This window comes from Ranitomeya imitator, chromosome 1 (genome assembly GCF_032444005.1).
Source record: "Ranitomeya imitator isolate aRanImi1 chromosome 1, aRanImi1.pri, whole genome shotgun sequence".
In the NCBI taxonomy this organism is placed as follows: Eukaryota; Metazoa; Chordata; class Amphibia; order Anura; family Dendrobatidae; genus Ranitomeya; species Ranitomeya imitator.
Genome location: NC_091282.1, coordinates 438,400,433 through 438,422,119, shown reverse-complemented (window position 1 = coordinate 438,422,119; position 21,687 = coordinate 438,400,433). Strand labels below are relative to the sequence as shown.

At 43.2% G+C, this 21,687-nt stretch overlaps 1 protein-coding gene across 4 annotated transcripts in view; it reads right to left on the bottom strand.

The window, feature by feature from the left end:
• KANK1 (KN motif and ankyrin repeat domains 1) overlaps nt 1-21,687 on the bottom strand; it is a 421,162-nt gene that overhangs the window by 142,929 nt on the left and 256,546 nt on the right. For all 4 annotated transcript variants that reach the window (XM_069763873.1, XM_069763865.1, XM_069763889.1 and 1 more), the window contains one exon: nt 2,152-2,256. In XM_069763873.1, the coding sequence (XP_069619974.1) occupies nt 2,152-2,188 (37 nt within the window). In that variant the 5' untranslated portion in view covers nt 2,189-2,256. The remainder of the gene's footprint in view (nt 1-2,151; nt 2,257-21,687) is intronic.

Genomic DNA, 21,687 nt, shown 5'->3' with positions numbered 1-21,687 from the left:
ATCTGAAATGCAGCCCTCACCACACAGCAGCATTGTCACTGATGAGGAGGCAGGAAGAAGCAGGGGAGTGGTTAACATGAGATTTATGTATCCTAATGTACCAGCTAAGTTGGAGATATGACAAAAAAAGATGAGGTCTGCATAGGTGGCACAAGAAATATCTCCTATGACATTCAGGTAACCCTCTAAAAGTCGGTGCACAGCTCCATCAGCAGTTTAACCTATAGTGAGAAGCAGCTAATTAGCAGGAGCTGCTCCTTTGCCAATCAACTTAGACTGATGGAGACAAACAAGTACCCTGTACATTCTCATACTTTAACGAGCGTGTGCCCCCTGCCTCTAGGTCATAAAATGATATTTCCTCTGTGTGTACCAGGGTTACCTCATACATCCAGCATGTGTGTTCAGCTATAGTGCATCTCCCATGCATAAGAATGGATAGGAGGTAAGGGTTAATCCCCCTAAACTTCTGTGCTTGGTCCCCTTATGGCCATCCCATGCCCTCCATAAATTGAAATAATTATTATTCCTGTTCCCTTGTCTGTCCCACCTACACAATCTGACCAGTCGATAAGTTAATGGAAGTGAGCAGCGGAATCATTCATAGGGAAGGGTCACAACTAGAATATGTTCGGAATCGGTCACCAAATCTGAATTTGCCATATTCGCGCCATATTGATCGGTTCCGAACATATTCGCTCATTTCTACTCCCCCTGACTCCAATGACATTTGGCAGTGTTCGGCGGTGAATATGGTTTTTGCAATATTGGCCGATCATAATTGGAACCGAATTTTGAAAAATTCGCTCAACTCTAGCCACAACGTATAGGATATATTGTGGAAGATCTCCAGAAAAAGCCACAAGGAGATCTGCTCAAAGAAATGCAGATGTGTGTATGATTTGGGGGTGTATTCCCTGAGGAAAAAAGCAAATAAATAAATGGAAAGTATACTCGCCTCTCCTGGCAATCCTGAGGCAATTACATGTGAGACTGGCAGTAATCCAGGGGACTGCTGACACAGAAGTGTTATAACAGGCGAGTATACAGTTTTGTTTTGTTTATTTACCGTATATACTCAAGTAGAAGATGAGATTTTTTTTTAGGCTGAAAGTGCCCCTCTCGGCTTATACTCGAGTCACTGTCCCAGGCGTCGTGGGGGAGAAGGAGCGGCAGCTGTTACATCATAGTCACCTGCTCCTGGCGCGGTCCCTGCTTCTCAGTGACAGATGGTCTCCGGCAGCTTCTTCCAGTGTTGAGCGATCACGTGGTACCGCTCATTAAATAATGAATATGGACGCGACTCCACTCCCATATGGGTGGAGCGCATGTTCATTACTTTAATGAGCGGTACCAGTGACCACTCAAAACTGGAAGAAGCTGCCGGCGCCCGGAGACCATCTGTCACTGAGAAGCAGGGAACAGGCGAGTATAACGGGGAGGGTGAGCATTCCGATATTCGCCTGTCCCCGTTCCACCGCAAGGCTCCGTCTACCGCGTCCTCTGGCTGTGACGTTCAGGTCAGAGGGCGCGATGACGTGTTAGTGTGTGCCCTCTGCTGGAACAGTCTCTGCAGAGAGACGGGACGCTGAAGAGCAGCGGCGAGAATGTTTTTTGTTTTTTTTTTAAATTGCAGCAGCAGATATACAGTACGATTAATCATATCAGCATAAACTGCATCTTATGGGGCCACAATCAACCTTTGTGCAGCATTATATTGGGGCACATTTTCTATGGAGCATCTTATGGTGCCCATCATGAACTGTATGGAGCATTATATGGGGCTCCTGATTCAATATGGATATTCAAAGACACAACTTACTGATGTCTCAATTTTAATTTTATTGGTATCTATTTTTATTTTTGACATTTACCGGTAGCTGCTGCATTTCCCACCCTAGGCTTATACTCGAGTCATTAAGTTTTCCCAGTTTCTTTTTAATGCAAACTTAGAGGTCTCGGCTTATATTCGAGTATATACGGTACATATTTTTGTTATTACTTTCACTTATCTGGACTAAGTTTAGCAAAAATAAATAAATGAGATTTTATTTTTTGGCAAGATTCAGCCATCTGAAGTCACAGTCGGCAGAAATTTATATGGAACCCGGAAAATCCCTTTGATAGAGCAAATAAAAGAGGTTACAATACCATAAAGATTTCCATTGACATTGTCTGTATTCTCCATGTCACACTTCACTATCAGGATGGCCAGAAACAAAGCTGCTATTCATTCAGTCCAAGTCTACCAGAAACCTGGAAAACAAAATGTAAAATCATGAGCTGACTTTGTATGTATACGTATATGAGTTTAAACATAAAAATACATATATTGTATGGTAACCTGTCTCACCCAAGGCAAAAAAGAAAACACAATGTGGGAAAGCTTTTAAGTTTTTTTTTTTTTCTCATCAAAACAGTATTACCTAAATACCCCATCTTATTTATACGTACTGCTTTCCCACAGGTTATAACGTGGCAGCCCGCGCACGTTCTGACGTTCATCATTTTCTGGCGTGAGCGCCTCTTGGAGACAGACACCCAGACGCAGTCTAGTATGTTTAAGGGTTCACCTCCAGTAGGAGTACGTGCCTGAAAATGATGAACATCAGCACGTTCAGTCTATCAGTATCATAATCATATACAGCCCCATCGGCGCATACACCCAAATCCTGATTTGCATGGGGTTCGGACGTAAGCCCCGACAGAGCCACTGAATGGGTCCCTGTATGCAGTGTGAAAGCACCCTTAGGGTAAGGTTGCTTTCACACATCAGTTTTTTTTGCTGTCAGGCACAATGCAGCGAGTTTTGAAAAAAAGGATAAGGCAAAAGTTGCCGCCGGATCCGGTTTTTCTCATAGACCTGTATTAGTGCCGGATGGCCTCACGTTTCATCCATTTTTTGCCGGATCCATCGAAAATCCGTTTTCCGGCGGCCAGAGAAAACAGACATGGGAACGTTTTTTGGTCCGTCGAAAAAAAACACACAGCGACGGATCCGGCGAAATACTGGTGAAACATGAGGTCAAATGATGGAATCCGGCAACGGTTCATTTTTTTTTTTTTTAAAGAAACCATGCATTCTCTCTCTTCGCCAGAATGCAAAATAGCCAGCAGATCCAGAAACTCGGATACAACAAAAAAATGGATCCGTCGCATCAGTTTTTCACATTTTCTGACAGATCCGTTATTTTTCAACATTCGCCGGATTGTGCCGGACGACAAAAAAAAAAATGATGTGTGAAAGCAGCCTAAGTTCACACCAGGCCTTTTTCCTGCGGCAAAACCTGATCTCTTGGCAGGATAGAAGCTGAATGAAAAAAAAAAAAAAAAAATGTTTTCCTTGGTTTTTCTTGCATTTTTTTTTTGCTGCGGTTTTGGCATGCTAGATTTGTCTCTTGTGCACTCTGATGTTTAGGACACTTAAAAATAGATTAAAAAGAATTATCAGCAAGATCAACACCAGTCTCTCCACTAACCAAATATGCAGGTATTTGAAATGTAAATCCATCAACACCTTTATACCTTTTACCTGTTGCTGCATTTCAGAGTAATTCGCATTTTCATTCATAAGCAAATGAACCGTTAAACCCTCTGGACAAGATTGAGCACCTAACACACCTCTGCCTACCCAAGGTTGTTGCCCTGCCTAGCACCAACCTCTTTAGCTTGATCGATAGCTCTCCGTCTGAATTCCTTGCCTGTCTTCGCATGTGAGCTTTCAATTATGCGAAGAAGACTGAGGCTGGGAGATAAAGTAACTTGGAAAGATAGTGGCTCATGTACTTGGGAATGCAGCAACAGATAGTATATATAAAAGGTAATTATTCCCATAGTCCTAAATCAGGCAGGCTGAAATCACTTCAGAGAATCAATAACATACATATTCAATTGTGAGACTATCACAAGAGAAAAAAAGTGAAGAAAAATAGAATAATATTAAAAGTACAATATTTATTTAACAATAATTAAAATGGTACATAAAAATACACCAAAATTGATGTCGAGAAAGACAGGGGGGGTTGGTAAACAAGACAAAAACAAGGGGAGACGGGTCTGCACAAAACCACCAAAAGTTAACACTGTAGATATAACTAAAATATCACATGTGGATTGATTGCTAGTGATATACCCGCATATAAGGTAAGGCACACAGAGCTCATGGGTGCATACCTCCGTAAAGTTGGCCTAAAATTGGGAGACAAGGAGTATCTCTTACTGGGAAAAAAATGCTATGGCAGGGTATACATCTAAAGCCAGTAGTGCAATTCTGCTAACAAACTGGGAAATAAAACCCATTACAGGTGGCCTGAGGAAGCAATAAATTCCAATCAGAGAAACATCTCCCATAGATGGTCAGTTACCTGAGGTATAGATGACAGTGCAAGTGGTGCCTGATGCAGGTGGTCAGGAGCAGCCCGGTTCCCCAGCGCCCCGACAAGCGCTGTTTCGCCGTGGCTTCTTCAAATAGGGGGCGAGGACAAGTTTGAAAGGCATTACAGGGGTTTTAATAGACAGTGCAGTGTGACGCCGGATCCGGAGGTGTGCCCAAAGAACTTCGTAACCGCGCGCGCATTAGACAGTGCCGTCCCACCTTACCAAAGGGACTTCCGGGATTGCGCACCGTGACACGCAGTGGAACGCACTGCGGTCACGTAGGTCGGCGCGACCCGGAAGTCAGAGGGGGTATGCGGACACTGCGCGTGCGCGGTACAGCCTCCGGCACACACGGAACACAGCGGGAAGGGATCTGGCTAGAGCCTGCGCACTAAGATCCTCTGAGCAGGCAAAAAAAGGGGAAGGACATGCGCACTAGAGTCCTGTACGTAGTTGGGGAAAATGCCTCAGGCACACACGGGACACAGCAGGGAGGGGTCTAACTAGAGCCTATGCTCTGAAATCCTCAGAGCAGGCAGAAAAAGGGACATGCGCACTGGAGTCCTAAGCGCAATTGGAAAGAATACCCATGCTAGCAGTAATGTATACCGAATATGCCTAGAGACATAAGGAAAAGGGGGAGGGAAGAAAGTGAGCATATAGAGACAAGAATATGCGTGTAAGAAATGAAAATGAGGGATGAAAATGCTAATGAATGGGGGACATGGTGAGAAATATACCCGTGAAAAGGGACAGATACATGGGTGTAATCTAAGCATGCCACGGTGATGGCCTCATATATTTGGGGAAGGGCAGAAATATGCATGCTATATATTATGTGTAGTTAAGGTGATATTTATAAAGGATATACAATGTATATACAAGGGGAAAAAACATGTATATGGATGTTATATAAATGTGCCTCAGTGATGGCATCGTATATTGAGGAAAAAACAATTATATGCATAATATATATTACGGTATGTGAAATTAACGCACAAATATAATACTAGGGGGATGTGTTATATTAAGAAATGGAAGTGCATGGGAAATGGAGAAATAATGAGTAAAAAATGGTCCCTACGGGGAATATGCAGTGAATACACACATACTCATTGTTGGTATAGGGAATGGAAAGTAATAAATAAATAAAAAGGGTCCCTAAAGAGAGAATATGCAGTACATACACACATATTCATGACATCAATATATAGTCCATAAATTAAAGGTATAATCTTCCTGCTTTTGCTGTGTTGTTGCAGTGCCTGCGGTGCACAGAAGACGTGAAGACATACAGAAGGTCAACTTCCAGATTGAATGCCTGCCGGAATCCATGAAGACCATGAGAAGACAGAAGACCGAAGACGTCGGACACAACCAACGGAAACTGCACAATGCATAATGTAAGTCTAGGAATAAAAATGTTATAATTAATATATATACTAAAGGTACTTAAAACCAGGAAGGAAAAAATGGGGACATTAAAAAACAAGAGAAGAAAAAAACCTTAAAAACTGGTCCCAAAAATTTATAGGGAGATGTAGTTACAAAAAAGAATTGAAACCAAAGCTTTCATTGAGGCCACGTGGGGTGATTGTGCCAAGCCGATAAATCCATTTGCTCTCCAGTTGAGCCAAAGACTTGGCCAGATCACCGCCACGTGTCCCCATACAGACCTGGTCAATAGCTTTAAACAGGAGTCCTTTGGAGTCACAGTTATGTTTACTTTTGAAATGGCGTGGCAGAGTCTTTAAAAGTGACAGATCATGGATATTTTTGGCTTTTTCGATGTCCCTAATGTGTTCTCGTACTCGGAGTTTGACTTCCCGGGTGGTCATGCCGATGTATATTAAGCCACAAGGGCATGTGGCATGATATATGACCCCCTGTGATGAGCATGTAAGATGTTTGCGGATATCCCAGGTCCTAGTTCCCTCGGCGTCTGTGAAGCCAAAGGTTTTTTTCATATTAAGGCACGCTTTGCAAATCCCACAGGGAAAGAACCCTTGTTGCAAGGGTTTTTTAACGGTTTCCAAAGTGGGATCATAGTGGCTATGTACCAATAAGTCCCTCAGATTCCTGCTTCTTCTTGCCACCATTGATGGTCCTGAGGGAAGGATTTTTTGTAGAGTTGGGTCCGTCATCAAGATGTTCCAATGCTTCTTGAAAATAAGTTTAATCTCATTCCAACGATTATTATATGTGGAAATGAATCTTATTTGATCATTATTTTCTTTTGCCTTATATCGGGTAGAATATAGTAGGCTATCTCTAGGAGTATTTTTTGCCCTTCTATAGCCTTTGCGGATGTTCCTCTTACTATATCCTCGATGCATGAACCTTTTTGTAAGGTCGACGGCCTGTTTTTCGAAATCCGAATCTTCAGAGCAAATGCGTCTTGCCCTTAAGAATTGTCCTACCGGTATTCCCTTAATGATTGTAGGTAAGTGGGAAGAGGTAGCATGGAGGAGGGAGTTAGTTGATGTGGGTTTCCTATAGAGGTCAGTACATATCATGCCGTTAGACACCTTGATTTTTATGTCCAAAAATTCCAGTTCTAAGCCACATTTGTAAGTCAGAAAAATATTACGATTATTATTATTTAGTTTAGACATTAATTTGTGAAGATCCTGGGATGTTCCCTCCCAGATGAACCATACATCATCGATGTATCTCATCCACCCTTGGACCTTCTGTATTTCTGGAATGGTGTCCCCTTGAAAGATGTCCCTTTCCCAGGCTCCTAAAAACAGATTGGCATATGAGGGGGCACAAGAGGCCCCCATAGCCGTACCCTGGGTCTGCAAGTAGGTATGTTTATTAAACGTAAAGATGTTATGTGTTAAGACAAATTCAAGTAGGGTCAGGATGAGGGGAATGATGTTTTTATCCAAGTCACTGCTTCGAAGGTACCATGCAACTGCTTCAAGGCCATCCCTGTGTCTAATTGAGGTGTATAGAGCCTCCACATCGGCAGTAACCATCAGCATATTATTGTCCAGAGACAAGTTGTTAAGTCTCTGGAGAGCCGATGTGGTGTCCTGAATATAAGATGGTAATGCTGGTACCAACGGTTTGAGAAAAAAGTCCACAAAATCCGAGATCACCTCACATAGACCTCCGTTCCCGGAGATGATGGGTCTTCCCGGGGGATCGGAGGGGTCCTTATGAAGTTTAGGGATCAGGTATAAAGTTGGGAGCTTTGGATGTAATTTTTGAATGGTCTCAACCATTTTTTTGGTAATAATTCCTTGCTCAAAAGCTTGTTCTATGATCAGTAATAAGTCCGCCTGATATTTCTGAAGAGGATTATATGGTAATTTTTGATAGCAATGAGGTGCATTAAGTAGTTTGTAAGCTTGCTTCTCGTACATACTTACTGGCCATATCACTAAGTTACCCCCTTTGTCAGCTGGTTTAAAGACTACGTCTTTTAAAGACTGCAGATGGACTAGGGCCTGTTTTTCCTCTTTATTCAAATTGGAGGACCACATGGGTTTTTCAGATAAAGCTTCAAACATGAAGGGGAAACGCTAAGGAATCTTGAAGAACTCCTCGAGGAAAATGCATTAGCTCAGGTAAGCCGATTCCCTCATGGTCTATTCAATAAATCACGAAAATTCCCTCCCATTCATACCTGTCCCGCTATCGATGTATTCACAAAAGTCATCACGGCCGAGATTGAAGCTTTATCTGAAAAACCCATGTGGTCCTCCAATTTGAATAAAGAGGAAAAACAGGCCCTAGTCCATCTGCAGTCTTTAAAAGACGTAGTCTTTAAACCAGCTGACAAAGGGGGTAACTTAGTGATATGGCCAGTAAGTATGTACGAGAAGCAAGCTTACAAACTACTTAATGCACCTCATTGCTATCAAAAATTACCATATAATCCTCTTCAGAAATATCAGGCGGACTTATTACTGATCATAGAACAAGCTTTTGAGCAAGGAATTATTACCAAAAAAATGGTTGAGACCATTCAAAAATTACATCCAAAGCTCCCAACTTTATACCTGATCCCTAAACTTCATAAGGACCCCTCCGATCCCCCGGGAAGACCCATCATCTCCGGGAACGGAGGTCTATGTGAGGTGATCTCGGATTTTGTGGACTTTTTTCTCAAACCGTTGGTACCAGCATTACCATCTTATATTCAGGACACCACATCGGCTCTCCAGAGACTTAACAACTTGTCTCTGGACAATAATATGCTGATGGTTACTGCCGATGTGGAGGCTCTATACACCTCAATTAGACACAGGGATGGCCTTGAAGCAGTTGCATGGTACCTTCGAAGCAGTGACTTGGATAAAAACATCATTCCCCTCATCCTGACCCTACTTGAATTTGTCTTAACACATAACATCTTTACGTTTAATAAACATACCTACTTGCAGACCCAGGGTACGGCTATGGGGGCCTCTTGTGCCCCCTCATATGCCAATCTGTTTTTAGGAGCCTGGGAAAGGGACATCTTTCAAGGGGACACCATTCCAGAAATACAGAAGGTCCAAGGGTGGATGAGATACATCGATGATGTATGGTTCATCTGGGAGGGAACATCCCAGGATCTTCACAAATTAATGTCTAAACTAAATAATAATAATCGTAATATTTTTCTGACTTACAAATGTGGCTTAGAACTGGAATTTTTGGACATAAAAATCAAGGTGTCTAACGGCATGATATGTACTGACCTCTATAGGAAACCCACATCAACTAACTCCCTCCTCCATGCTACCTCTTCCCACTTACCTACAATCATTAAGGGAATACCGGTAGGACAATTCTTAAGGGCAAGACGCATTTGCTCTGAAGATTCGGATTTCGAAAAACAGGCCGTCGACCTTACAAAAAGGTTCATGCATCGAGGATATAGTAAGAGGAACATCCGCAAAGGCTATAGAAGGGCAAAAAATACTCCTAGAGATAGCCTACTATATTCTACCCGATATAAGGCAAAAGAAAATAATGATCAAATAAGATTCATTTCCACATATAATAATCGTTGGAATGAGATTAAACTTATTTTCAAGAAGCATTGGAACATCTTGATGACGGACCCAACTCTACAAAAAATCCTTCCCTCAGGACCATCAATGGTGGCAAGAAGAAGCAGGAATCTGAGGGACTTATTGGTACATAGCCACTATGATCCCACTTTGGAAACCGTTAAAAAACCCTTGCAACAAGGGTTCTTTCCCTGTGGGATTTGCAAAGCGTGCCTTAATATGAAAAAAACCTTTGGCTTCACAGACGCCGAGGGAACTAGGACCTGGGACATCCGCAAACATCTTACATGCTCATCACAGGGGGTCATATATCATGCCACATGCCCTTGTGGCTTAATATACATCGGCATGACCACCCGGGAAGTCAAACTCCGAGTACGAGAACACATTAGGGACATCGAAAAAGCCAAAAATATCCATGATCTGTCACTTTTAAAGACTCTGCCACGCCATTTCAAAAGTAAACATAACTGTGACTCCAAAGGACTCCTGTTTAAAGCTATTGACCAGGTCTGTATGGGGACACGTGGCGGTGATCTGGCCAAGTCTTTGGCTCAACTGGAGAGCAAATGGATTTATCGGCTTGGCACAATCACCCCACGTGGCCTCAATGAAAGCTTTGGTTTCAATTCTTTTTTGTAACTACATCTCCCTATAAATTTTTGGGACCAGTTTTTAAGGTTTTTTTCTTCTCTTGTTTTTTAATGTCCCCATTTTTTCCTTCCTGGTTTTAAGTACCTTTAGTATATATATTAATTATAACATTTTTATTCCTAGACTTACATTATGCATTGTGCAGTTTCCGTTGGTTGTGTCCGACGTCTTCGGTCTTCTGTCTTCTCATGGTCTTCATGGATTCCGGCAGGCATTCAATCTGGAAGTTGACCTTCTGTATGTCTTCACGTCTTCTGTGCACCGCAGGCACTGCAACAACACAGCAAAAGCAGGAAGATTATACCTTTAATTTATGGACTATATATTGATGTCATGAATATGTGTGTATGTACTGCATATTCTCTCTTTAGGGACCCTTTTTATTTATTTATTACTTTCCATTCCCTATACCAACAATGAGTATGTGTGTATTCACTGCATATTCCCCGTAGGGACCATTTTTTACTCATTATTTCTCCATTTCCCATGCACTTCCATTTCTTAATATAACACATCCCCCTAGTATTATATTTGTGCGTTAATTTCACATAATATATATTATGCATATAATTGTTTTTTCCTCAATATACGATGCCATCACTGAGGCACATTTATATAACATCCATATACATGTTTTTTCCCCTTGTATATACATTGTATATCCTTTATAAATATCACCTTAACTACACATAATATATAGCATGCATATTTCTGCCCTTCCCCAAATATATGAGGCCATCACCGTGGCATGCTTAGATTACACCCATGTATCTGTCCCTTTTCGCGGGTATATTTCTCACCATGTCCCCCATTCATTAGCATTTTCATCCCTCATTTTCATTTCTTACACGCATATTCTTGTCTCTATATGCTCACTTTCTTCCCTCCCCCTTTTCCTTATGTCTCTAGGCATATTCGGTATACATTACTGCTAGCATGGGTATTCTTTCCAATTGCGCTTAGGACTCCAGTGCGCATGTCCCTTTTTCTGCCTGCTCTGAGGATTTCAGAGCATAGGCTCTAGTTAGACCCCTCCCTGCTGTGTCCCGTGTGTGCCTGAGGCATTTTCCCCAACTACGTACAGGACTCTAGTGCGCATGTCCTTCCCCTTTTTTTGCCTGCTCAGAGGATCTTAGTGCGCAGGCTCTAGCCAGATCCCTTCCCGCTGTGTTCCGTGTGTGCCGGAGGCTGTACCGCGCACGCGCAGTGTCCGCATACCCCCTCTGACTTCCGGGTCGCGCCGACCTACGTGACCGCAGTGCGTTCCACTGCGTGTCACGGTGCGCAATCCCGGAAGTCCCTTTGGTAAGGTGGGACGGCACTGTCTAATGCGCGCGCGGTTACGAAGTTCTTTGGGCACACCTCCGGATCCGGCGTCACACTGCACTGTCTATTAAAACCCCTGTAATGCCTTTCAAACTTGTCCTCGCCCCCTATTTGAAGAAGCCACGGCGAAACAGCGCTTGTCGGGGCGCTGGGGAACCGGGCTGCTCCTGACCACCTGCATCAGGCACCACTTGCACTGTCATCTATACCTCAGGTAACTGACCATCTATGGGAGATGTTTCTCTGATTGGAATTTATTGCTTCCTCAGGCCACCTGTAATGGGTTTTATTTCCCAGTTTGTTAGCAGAATTGCACTACTGGCTTTAGATGTATACCCTGCCATAGCATTTTTTTCCCAGTAAGAGATACTCCTTGTCTCCCAATTTTAGGCCAACTTTACGGAGGTATGCACCCATGAGCTCTGTGTGCCTTACCTTATATGCGGGTATATCACTAGCAATCAATCCACATGTGATATTTTAGTTATATCTACAGTGTTAACTTTTGGTGGTTTTGTGCAGACCCGTCTCCCCTTGTTTTTGTCTTGTTTACCAACCCCCCCTGTCTTTCTCGACATCAATTTTGGTGTATTTTTATGTACCATTTTAATTATTGTTAAATAAATATTGTACTTTTAATATTATTCTATTTTTCTTCACTTTTTTTCTCTTGTGATAGTCTCACAATTGAATATGTATGATATAAAAGGTAATGATGGATTTATGATTCAATTACCTGACTGCCCATATATGTGGTTGGGGGGAATGGATGAGGTTGATTCCATTGAAGGATTTCCTTTGAAAGCAAACAAATGTCACTATTTTTCTGTCTACTTATCAATGGTTATTTAAAAAAAAAATAAAAAAACAATTGGCTTTGGTAGTCTGTCTGAAACAAATTCTTATGACCTGGAGAGGTTATATTTGAATGATCTTGTTACCGAAGCCAGGCTTGGACATAATCCAAACTATAATTAGCTTGAAATGGCGGGCTAGACTGTCAGAGTACATCCTGAAGTTCTCCAAGTATAGTTCTCATATGCTTCAGTTAAATTGGTGACAACAATAGAATATTGGAAAAATTCACATGGGAACAGTACAGACAAACATGTATACCAAATTGCTGCCGTTAAAAAAAAAAAAGAAATTCAATGACCAGCAGTGGTCTTATTTTTTAGGATCTCTGCACAATCCTTCCTGGATGGTTGCTAAATAAATTTTCTGCATAAATATAGAATTTGAAGGAACAAAGGGCTTAATGTTCTAGCACTTGCTCGTCTGTTTGAAAAGACATCCAGGCTATGCTCTTCCATCTTTGTTGTAGAGTGACACCAAGTGGACTGTAAAATAATGAAACATTTTCAGGACTGTTCCACTCATCATAAAAGGTATAAAGAATTGTTGTGGAGGCTTATGTTCATACATTTAGAGTGAAAAAACCCTTCTGAAAGTGCTTCATAAAACTACACAAAGGTTAAAAGTTCACTTTAACACAGTTTTCAAATTTGTAGTATCTAATAATTTGCATCACTCCCATCACAAAAGCCATCAATCCATTTCACCTTCCCACCATCATAATGGTCATAAGATTATTTCATTTTTTAGAAAATTGTCAATTTTATCCCCTTAACGACCGCCGATACGCCTTTTAACAACGGCAGTTAAGGGTACTTAAACCACAGCGTCGTTAATCTACGGCGCTGTGGAAAAAGGGTATAGCGCCCCCCAGCGTCGGATTTTCTCTGGGGTCTCGGTTGCCGGGGGTAGCCGAGATCCCAGAGAACATGATTCGGGTCGTTTTTTACCGATCCCCAAGTTGCGATCGCCATTAATTAACCGTTTACCGGTGGTCGCAAAAAAAAAAAGTGATTTGCCATTTAATTTCTCTGTCCTCCGATGTGATCGCACATCAGAGGACAGAGAAATGGGGTCCCTGATCGCCCCCCGATAATCACCTATCTCCCCCATGGGCGCCGCCATCTTCTTCCGGGAAAAATGGCGGACGCATGCGCAGTGAGCCCTCTGGCCGACATGCGGAAGATCTTTGGGGTCTCGGCTGCCGGGGGTAGCCGAGACCCCAAAGAACATGATCGGGGTCGGTTTTTACCGACCCCCGTTTTGTCATCGCCTGTAAATAAGTTTACCGGTGACCGCAAAAAAACCAAAAACAAACGGTGTGCTCTTCTGTCCTCTGATGTGATCGCACATCAGAGGACAGAGAAATGAGGGGATCGGGGACCCTGTTATACTTACTGTTGTCCCTGGGTCCTCCTGCTTCTTCTCCTGGCCGCTGGCATCTTCCTCTGGGAAGAAAATGGCGGGCGCATGTGCAGTGCGCCCGCCGTGATCTGCCGGCTGGCAGAGGAAGATTCTTCCTTTTGTTTTATTTTGGTCACTGTGAGATCCTATCACAGTGATCAAAATAAAAAAATAGTAAATAACTCCTCCCTTTATCACCCCCTTCGTTAGGAAAAAATAAAAATAAAAAAGTATGTATTTCCATTTTCCAATTAGGGTTAGGGCTAGGGTTGGGGCTAAAGTTAGGGTTAGGGCTAAAGTTAGGGTTGGGGCTAAAGTTAGGGTTGGGGCTAAAGTTAGGGTTGGGGCTAAAGTTAGGGTTGGGGCTAAAGTTAGGGTTAGGGTTGGGGCGAAAGTTAGGGTTAGAGTTGGGGCGAAAGTTAGGGTTGGGGCTAAAGTTATGGTTAGAGTCGGGATTAAGGTTACGGTTGGGATTAGGGTTAGGTTTGGGATTAGAGTTAAGGTTAGGGTTGGGATTAGGGGTGTATTGGGATTAGGGTTAGGTTTGAGGATAGGGTTGAGATTAGGATTAGGGGTGTGTTGGGTTTAGGGTTTTGATTAGGGTTATATATAGGGTTGGGATTAGGGGTGTGTTGGGGTTAGGGTTGGAGTTAGACTTGGGGGGGTTTCAACTGTTTAGGTACATCAGGGGGTCTCCAAACGAGACAGCCAATTTTGCACTCAAAAAGTCAAATGGTGCTCTCTCCCTTCTGAGCTCTGCAGTGCATCCAAACAGTGGTTTACCCCCACATATGGGGCATCAGCGTACTAAGTACTAGTTGGACAACAACTTTTGGGGTCCAGTTTCTCCTGTAACCCTTGCAAAAATAAAAATAATTGGGGGCTAAAAAATCATTTTTGTGGAAAAAAGAAAGATTTTTTATTTTCACGGCTCTGCGTCAAACTTCTGTGAAGCATTTGGGCGTTGAAAATGCTCACCACACATCTAGATAAGTTTCTTGGGGGGTCTAGTTTCCAAAATGGGGTTACTTGTAGGGGGTTTCTACTTTTTAGATACATCAGGGGCTCTGCAAACGCAACATAACGCCCACAGACAATTCTATCAAAGTCTGCATTCCAAAACGGCGCTCCTTCCCTTCCAAGCTCTGCCATGCGCCCAAAGAGTGGTCCCCCCCCCCCTTCACATATAGGCTATCAGCGTACTCAGGATAAATTGCCCAATAAATTTTGGGGTCCAATTTCTCCTGTTATCCTTGTGAAAGTAAAAGTTTGTGGGTGAAAATTTTTGTGGAAAACATGATTTTTTATTTTCATGGCTCTACATTATAAACTTCTGTGAAGCAGTTGGGGGTTCATAGTGCTCACCACACATCTAGATAAGCTCTTAGGGGGGGTCTAGTTTCCAAAATGGGGTCATTTGTGGGGGGTTTCTACAGTTTAGATACATCAGGAGCTCTGCAAATGCAATATGACGCCTGCAGACCATTCCATCAAAGTCTGCATTTTAAAAGTCACTACTTCCCTTCCGAGCCCCAATGTGTGCCCGAACATTGGTCTCCCCCACACATGGGGTATCAGCGTACTCCGGACAAACTGGACAACAACTTTTGGGGTCCAAATTCTCCAGTTACCCTTGGGAAAATAAAAAATTAGTGGCTAAAAAAAAATATCATTTTTGTGGAGAAAAAAAAAAAGATTGTTTAGTTTCACGGCTCTACGTTATAAATTTCTGTGGAGCACTTGATGGCTCAAAGTGCTCACCACACATCTAGATAAGTTCCATAATGGGTCTAGTTTCCAAAATGGGGTCACTTGTGGGGGGTTTCCACTGTTTAGGCACATCAGGGGCTCTCCAAACGCGACATGGCGTCCGATCTCAATTCCGGCCAATTCTGCATTGAAAAAGTCAAACGGAACTCCTTCCCTTCCAAGCTCTGCCATGACCCCAAACTGTGGTTTACCCCACATAAGGGGTATCGGTGTACTCAGGACAAATTGCTCAACAACGTTGTGGTCTAATTACATTATTCAACAATTCAAACAAGAAAAATGAGAGGCCTTCTGGCAAGCTTGAAATCTATGAGGAAATAGGGGGGACACAAAAGGTAAAAAGTTCTCGTAGTTTATGGTCGAGTCATTATTATAATAAATGGAGGTCTTCAAATAACGCTGCATGAATCAATTATCAGCTGGCACCTTTAGAAGTATAGTGCATGGATAGTGAGGAAAAGCAAAATAAAAGGGACCAGATTCTGAGTAAGAGTTAAGAACGGAGAACATAGAATAGTTTAGTGAGGTGATAGGTCAGTTTAATCCCTTTATGACATTTTAAGTATATATAAGTCATGGTAGGGATGGACTTCCCGACCAATGCAGTATATATACGTCACGCTATTTATGCGATCACCGTGACACGGTGAACACATGAAGAAGTCTTCTGTTTCTGACAGCAGGACACTGGAACTCGTAGCCACAGGGGATTGGCCAAAGCCTCCCCTCTCACCCGCAACTACAATAGCTGTGATTGGCTGTTCAATCCTGAACAGCAAATCACAGCTATTTCAGTGATTCAGACAATAAAATTGCCTGAAATATTGAGGTCCAGCTACGATAGGTGGTGTAACAGCACCGATCAAAGGCTGGAGCCTAGCAAGGACGACATCACCAGGGCCAACTCTGATCGGTGTGATCGGAAGACGACGCTGATCGCCCCAGAGTGCAGAGACGCAGTCTGAACTTTCAGTGACCACTCTGCACTTCCTCATTCTAGCCTCCAGACATGTGCAGAACAGTTCACTGCTGTTCTGCTTACGGATTTGCTGGGACTTGTGGTGCTACAGAAACATTATGCCTGTGGCATCACTGTTGCAACAGTTCCTGGAAGACGATAGAAGGTGTTACCAATCTTTTCTGACCTGTTCTTGTCCCCAGCTTTCTCCTAATGTACACCAATCCTCCTCTCCCACTCAAACTCCTTCCTCACCCCACCTGCCACCAAATGCTGATCAGTACTTGATCCCATGTTTTTTTTGGCAGGTCTTTTTTGTGAGTCCTAATTAGTGATGCAAATCATTGATCGACACCTGTGCTTGCTGTCTTTCAGGACTTACCCCCACCCCCCCACCCGTCCATTATATCTCCCCCACCCTCCCCCCATCCATTGCACCAACTCTGTGCACGAGTCCTGCAGCGCCCGAGCGACTATCAGTGACACAAATCACTGATCAGCCCCAGTGCTTGCCATTTTCCAGGACTTCTCCCCCCATCTATTTTTTCTCTTACCCGACCTTTGCACCACTCAGTGTATCAGTCCTACAGCAGCTGATCAGATGCACATTACTTATTGGCACCTGTGCAAACTTTTGGCCAAGACTTTTTTTTTCTATTTTTTTAATCCCCTTCTTACACCACATCTGTGCCTCCGGCATCCGGTTGTTGTGTGTGTGTGTGTGTGTGTGTGTGTGAGAGAGAATGTGTGAGAGAGTGTGAGAGAGAGTGTGTGTGTGTGTGTGTGTGAGAGAGAGAGAGTGTGTGTGTGTGAGAGAGAGAGAGGAGAGATAGAGAGTGTGTGTGTGTGTGTGTGTGTGTGTGAGTGTGTGTGTGTGAGTGTGTGAGTGTGTGTGTGTGAGTGTGTGAGTGTGTGAGTGTGTGTGTGTGTGTGTGTGTGTGTGTGTGTGTGTGTGTGTGTGTGTGTGTGTGTGTGAGTGAGTGAGTGAGAGAGAGAGAGAGAGAGTGTGTGTGTGTGTGTGTGTGTGAGAAACATAAATCGAATAAAAAAAAAATGTGATTAGTTGATAGGGCTAGATTAGGGACAGTAAACTTGTCCCTTAAGGTACCGTCACACTCAGCGACGCTGCAGCGATATAGACAACGAGCCGATCGCTGCAGCGTCGCTGTTTAGGTCGCTGTAGAGACGTCAAACACAGCAGCTCCAGAACGATGCAGGAGCGATCCTGTGACGTAACGGCGACTCACTTATCGTTCTCGCCGGTTGTTAGCTCCATGTAAAACATTGCTGGCATCGTTGCTTTTGCTGTCAAACATGACGAATCACGCCGACCTGACGACCAAATAAAGTTCTGGCCTTCTAGCTCCGACCAGCGATGGCACAGCGGGATCCAGATCGCTGCTGCGTGTCAAACACAACGAGATCGCTATCCAGGACGCTGCAACGTCACGGATCATTGTCGTTCTCATTGTAAAGTTGCTGAGTGTGAAGGTACCTTTAGTAATCTGTGTCTACAACAGTATTTAGTTTTACTGAAGTCAGGGTTAGTGTCCGATAGTAAATAGTAAAAAAAAAAAAAAGAAGTAAAAAAAAAAAATTTAGACTAGGGACAATAAATAAGGTATAGGTACAAGTTTTTTCTATTATTGTGCGGTACTGTACACAAAAATCAGAGAGACCTTCCTAAGACTCAGGCTTGTGTGCACACGTTGCAGATTTTTCGCGCTTTTTCGCTATAAAAACACGAAAAAAAGCATACATTATGCATCCCATCATTTAGAATGCATTCCGCAATTTGTGTGCACATGATGCGTTTTTTTCCACGAAAAAAAACGCTTCGCATTAAAAAACGCAGCATGTTCATTAATTTTGCAGATTTCCCACTATATTATTGCATTGGGAACCTATGGAAAAATCTGCAAAAAAACGCACCAAAATCGCGGTAAAAACGAGAGAAAAACGCATGCGGATTTCTTGCAGAAAAGTCCTGTTTTGCTCAGGAAATTTCTGCAAGAAATCCTGAACGTGTGCACATAGCCTAATTGGGCAGCTGCTCAGAAAGGGTGAGAGCAGAGCCTAATGTAGCAACAAACATGCTGGTTGTCAAGTACAAAGACAAGAGGGATGTCCTTTTTTTGACCATCATACATGGTGATGGCAGAAACGCCACTGCTGTACTTGGTTCCTCTACACAGGTCACCAATCCAGACTGTGTCCTGGGGTAGAACAAGAACATGGGGGGAACTGATCTCTATGATCAAGTCCTCCAGCCCTACAGTGCAGAAGCTGGCCGTGCACATCGTATAGATGGCATTTTAGAACACTTTTGTGCCACCACAAAGTGAAGGCCAGACGGGGACCTTCCTTCAGTTGCAGGAGGTAGTGCTGAAAGCCCTAATATTTGGCAGTCAGGAAGAAGCGGGCCACAGTACTTCTAGATCTGAAGGTGCCAATGTTGCAACCAGTGCAACATTTCCCCATTGAGGTCCCTCAAACTGGAAAGTAAGGAAGGTCACAAAAAAGGTGTAGTCTGTTACAGAAAGGAGATAAAAAAGGACACCATTTATCAGTGTGACACCTGCCCCGATAAACCTGGTCTGTGTATGAAAGAATGTTTCAGAGTCTACCACTCATCCAAGGACTACAACATTTTTCTCTGACTTGCACTTTTAGGCTATGTTCACACTTTGCGGATTTTGCTGCGGATCCGCAGCGGATTTGACCGCTGCGGATCCGCAGCAGTTTCCCATGAGTTTACATTACAATGTAAACCTATGGGAAACAAAAAACGCTGTGCACATGCTGCAGAAAAATCCGCGCGGAAACGCTGCGGATTACATTCCGCAGCATGTCACTTCTTTTCTGCGGATTTTCACCTGCTCCAATAGAAAACTGCAGATGAAAATCCGCAGAAGAAAACGCAGTAAAAACCGCGATAAATCCGCAGTAAGAACCGCAACGGGTTTTCACTGCGGATTTTGGAATTCTGCTGCGGAAAAATCCGCAGTGGAATCCGCAAAGTGTGAACATAGCCTAAATATTCAAGATTAAAACATGGGTAGGCCAATACCTCACAATGAGATATACAGACATTAAAGTGATAAAGTGAACCAGTGCTCAATTAAAAAAGGGAGAAAAGGGAAGTAAAGTCAGACAGGTAAAACTACGTTCCCTGTCTTGTCCAATGCAGCATCTCCCGTCCTGACAAGGACAATGCCCAAGTGTGACCTATCCCTCTAAAAATGTCCTCGTACAAAGCCTCCCGGACGCATTTCATCAGCCTGTAATGGGGGACTCCCCAGGGGATTTGAATGTATATAAAAGGAATAGATTATGAAGGGTCCTGGGTAATAGGAATCCTCCCAAGTTTCAAAAAGGACAATTTGAGAGTGCTGTAATAACACAGCCCCTTCATGTGGCAGAATACTGTCAGAGTGCTGTGCAGCACATGAATCAACCTGAAGCTCTCTATACTACTCACATGTGCCACCACATTATGAAATTCACATACCCGAAAAACACTAGATCAATTCCAATATGGGGTCACTTGTGGAGGGTTTCCACTGTTTATGCACATCAGGGGCTCTCCAAACGCGACATGATGCCCGCAAACTATTCCATAAAAATCTGCGTTCTAAAAAAGGTCACTCCTTCCCTTTCAAGCCTTGCCTGTTATGACCTGGTGGTCAGGACAATAATGGACCTGGTGGTTAAGAGCACACGGAATGACCTGATAGTTTCTGATAATAAAGGACGAGCTCTGGGACGTGGGAACTCTGCTGACCGCAATCCCTAATCCTATCACACACACTAGAAATAGCCGTGGATTGCTCCTAACGCTCCCTATGCAACTCGGCACAGCCTAAGGAACTAGCTAGCCCTGAAGATAGAAAAATAAAGCCTACCTTGCCTCAGAGAAATTCCCCAAAGGAAAAGGCAGCCCCCCACATATAATGACTGTGAGTAAAGATGAAAATACAAACACAGAGATGAAATAGATTTAGCAAAGTGAGGCCCGACTTACTGAACAGACTGAGGATAAGAAAGGTTGCTTTGCGGTCAGCACAAAAACCTACAAAAAGACCACGCAGAGGGCGCAAAAAGACCCTCCGCACCGACTCACGGTGCTGAGGCGCTCCCTCTGCGTCCCAGAGCTTCCAGCAAGCAAGACAACAATAAAAATAGCAAGCTGGACAGAAAAATAGCAAACCAAAGAAAAACAAGCAGGAACTTAGCTTCTGCTGGGAAGACCGGTCACAAGAACGATCCAGGAGTGAACTAGACCAATACTGGAACATTGACAGGTGGCCAGGAGCAAAGATCTAAGTGGAGTTAAATAGATCAGACAGCTAACGAATTAACCTCGTCACCTGTGGAAGGAAACTCAGAAACACCCACCAGAGGAAGTCCATGGACAGAACCAGCCGAAGTACCATTCATGACCACAGGAGGGAGCCCGACAACAGAATTCACAACACTTGCCATGCACCCAAACAGTAGTTTTCCCCCACATGCGTGTACCTGCTTTCTCAGGATAAATTGCACAACAGTTCTTGGGGTTTATTTTCTCCTGTTACACTTGTGAAAAAAAATTGGGGCCAAACCCCCCCCCCCCCCCCCTTACACACACACACACACACACACACACACACATTTTGTGGGGAAAAACGTGTTTTTTGTTAATCTTCACGGCTCACTACACATCTAAAGTTCATCAAGAGGCTGAGTTTCCAAAATACAATACATGGCATCCGCTCTAAATACCAGCCAATTGGGAGTTAAAAATGTCAAACAATGCTCCTTCCCTTCTTATCTCTGTAGTTTTCCCCCACATATGGGGTACCTGCATACTCAACAATTTTGTGGGCTATTTTATCCTGTTACCCTTGTAATAATGCAAAAAAATTGGAGCTAAAATTACAGTTTTGTGGGGGGAAAAAAAGGTAATTTTTCATTTTTTTTTCCACATTGCTTTAATTCCTGTGATGCATGAAGGGCTAATAAACTTACTGAATGTGGTTTTGAGGACTTCAAGGGGTGCAGTTTTTAGAAAAGGTATATTTTTGATCATACAGGCCTCTCAGTCACTTCATAACTCATGCGGTCCCTAAAAAAATGGTTTTGTAAATTTTGTTGTAAAAATTAGAAATTGCTGATCAACTTTTAACCCTTCTAACTTCCTAACAAAAAAAATTATGTTTCAAAAATTGTGCTGATGTAAAGTAGACATGTGGAAAATGTTACTAACCGTTCTCTGTGATATACCGGTAACTCTCTGGTTTAAGGGCATAAGAATGAAAAGCTTTAAAATTGCTAAAACTTTTCACAATT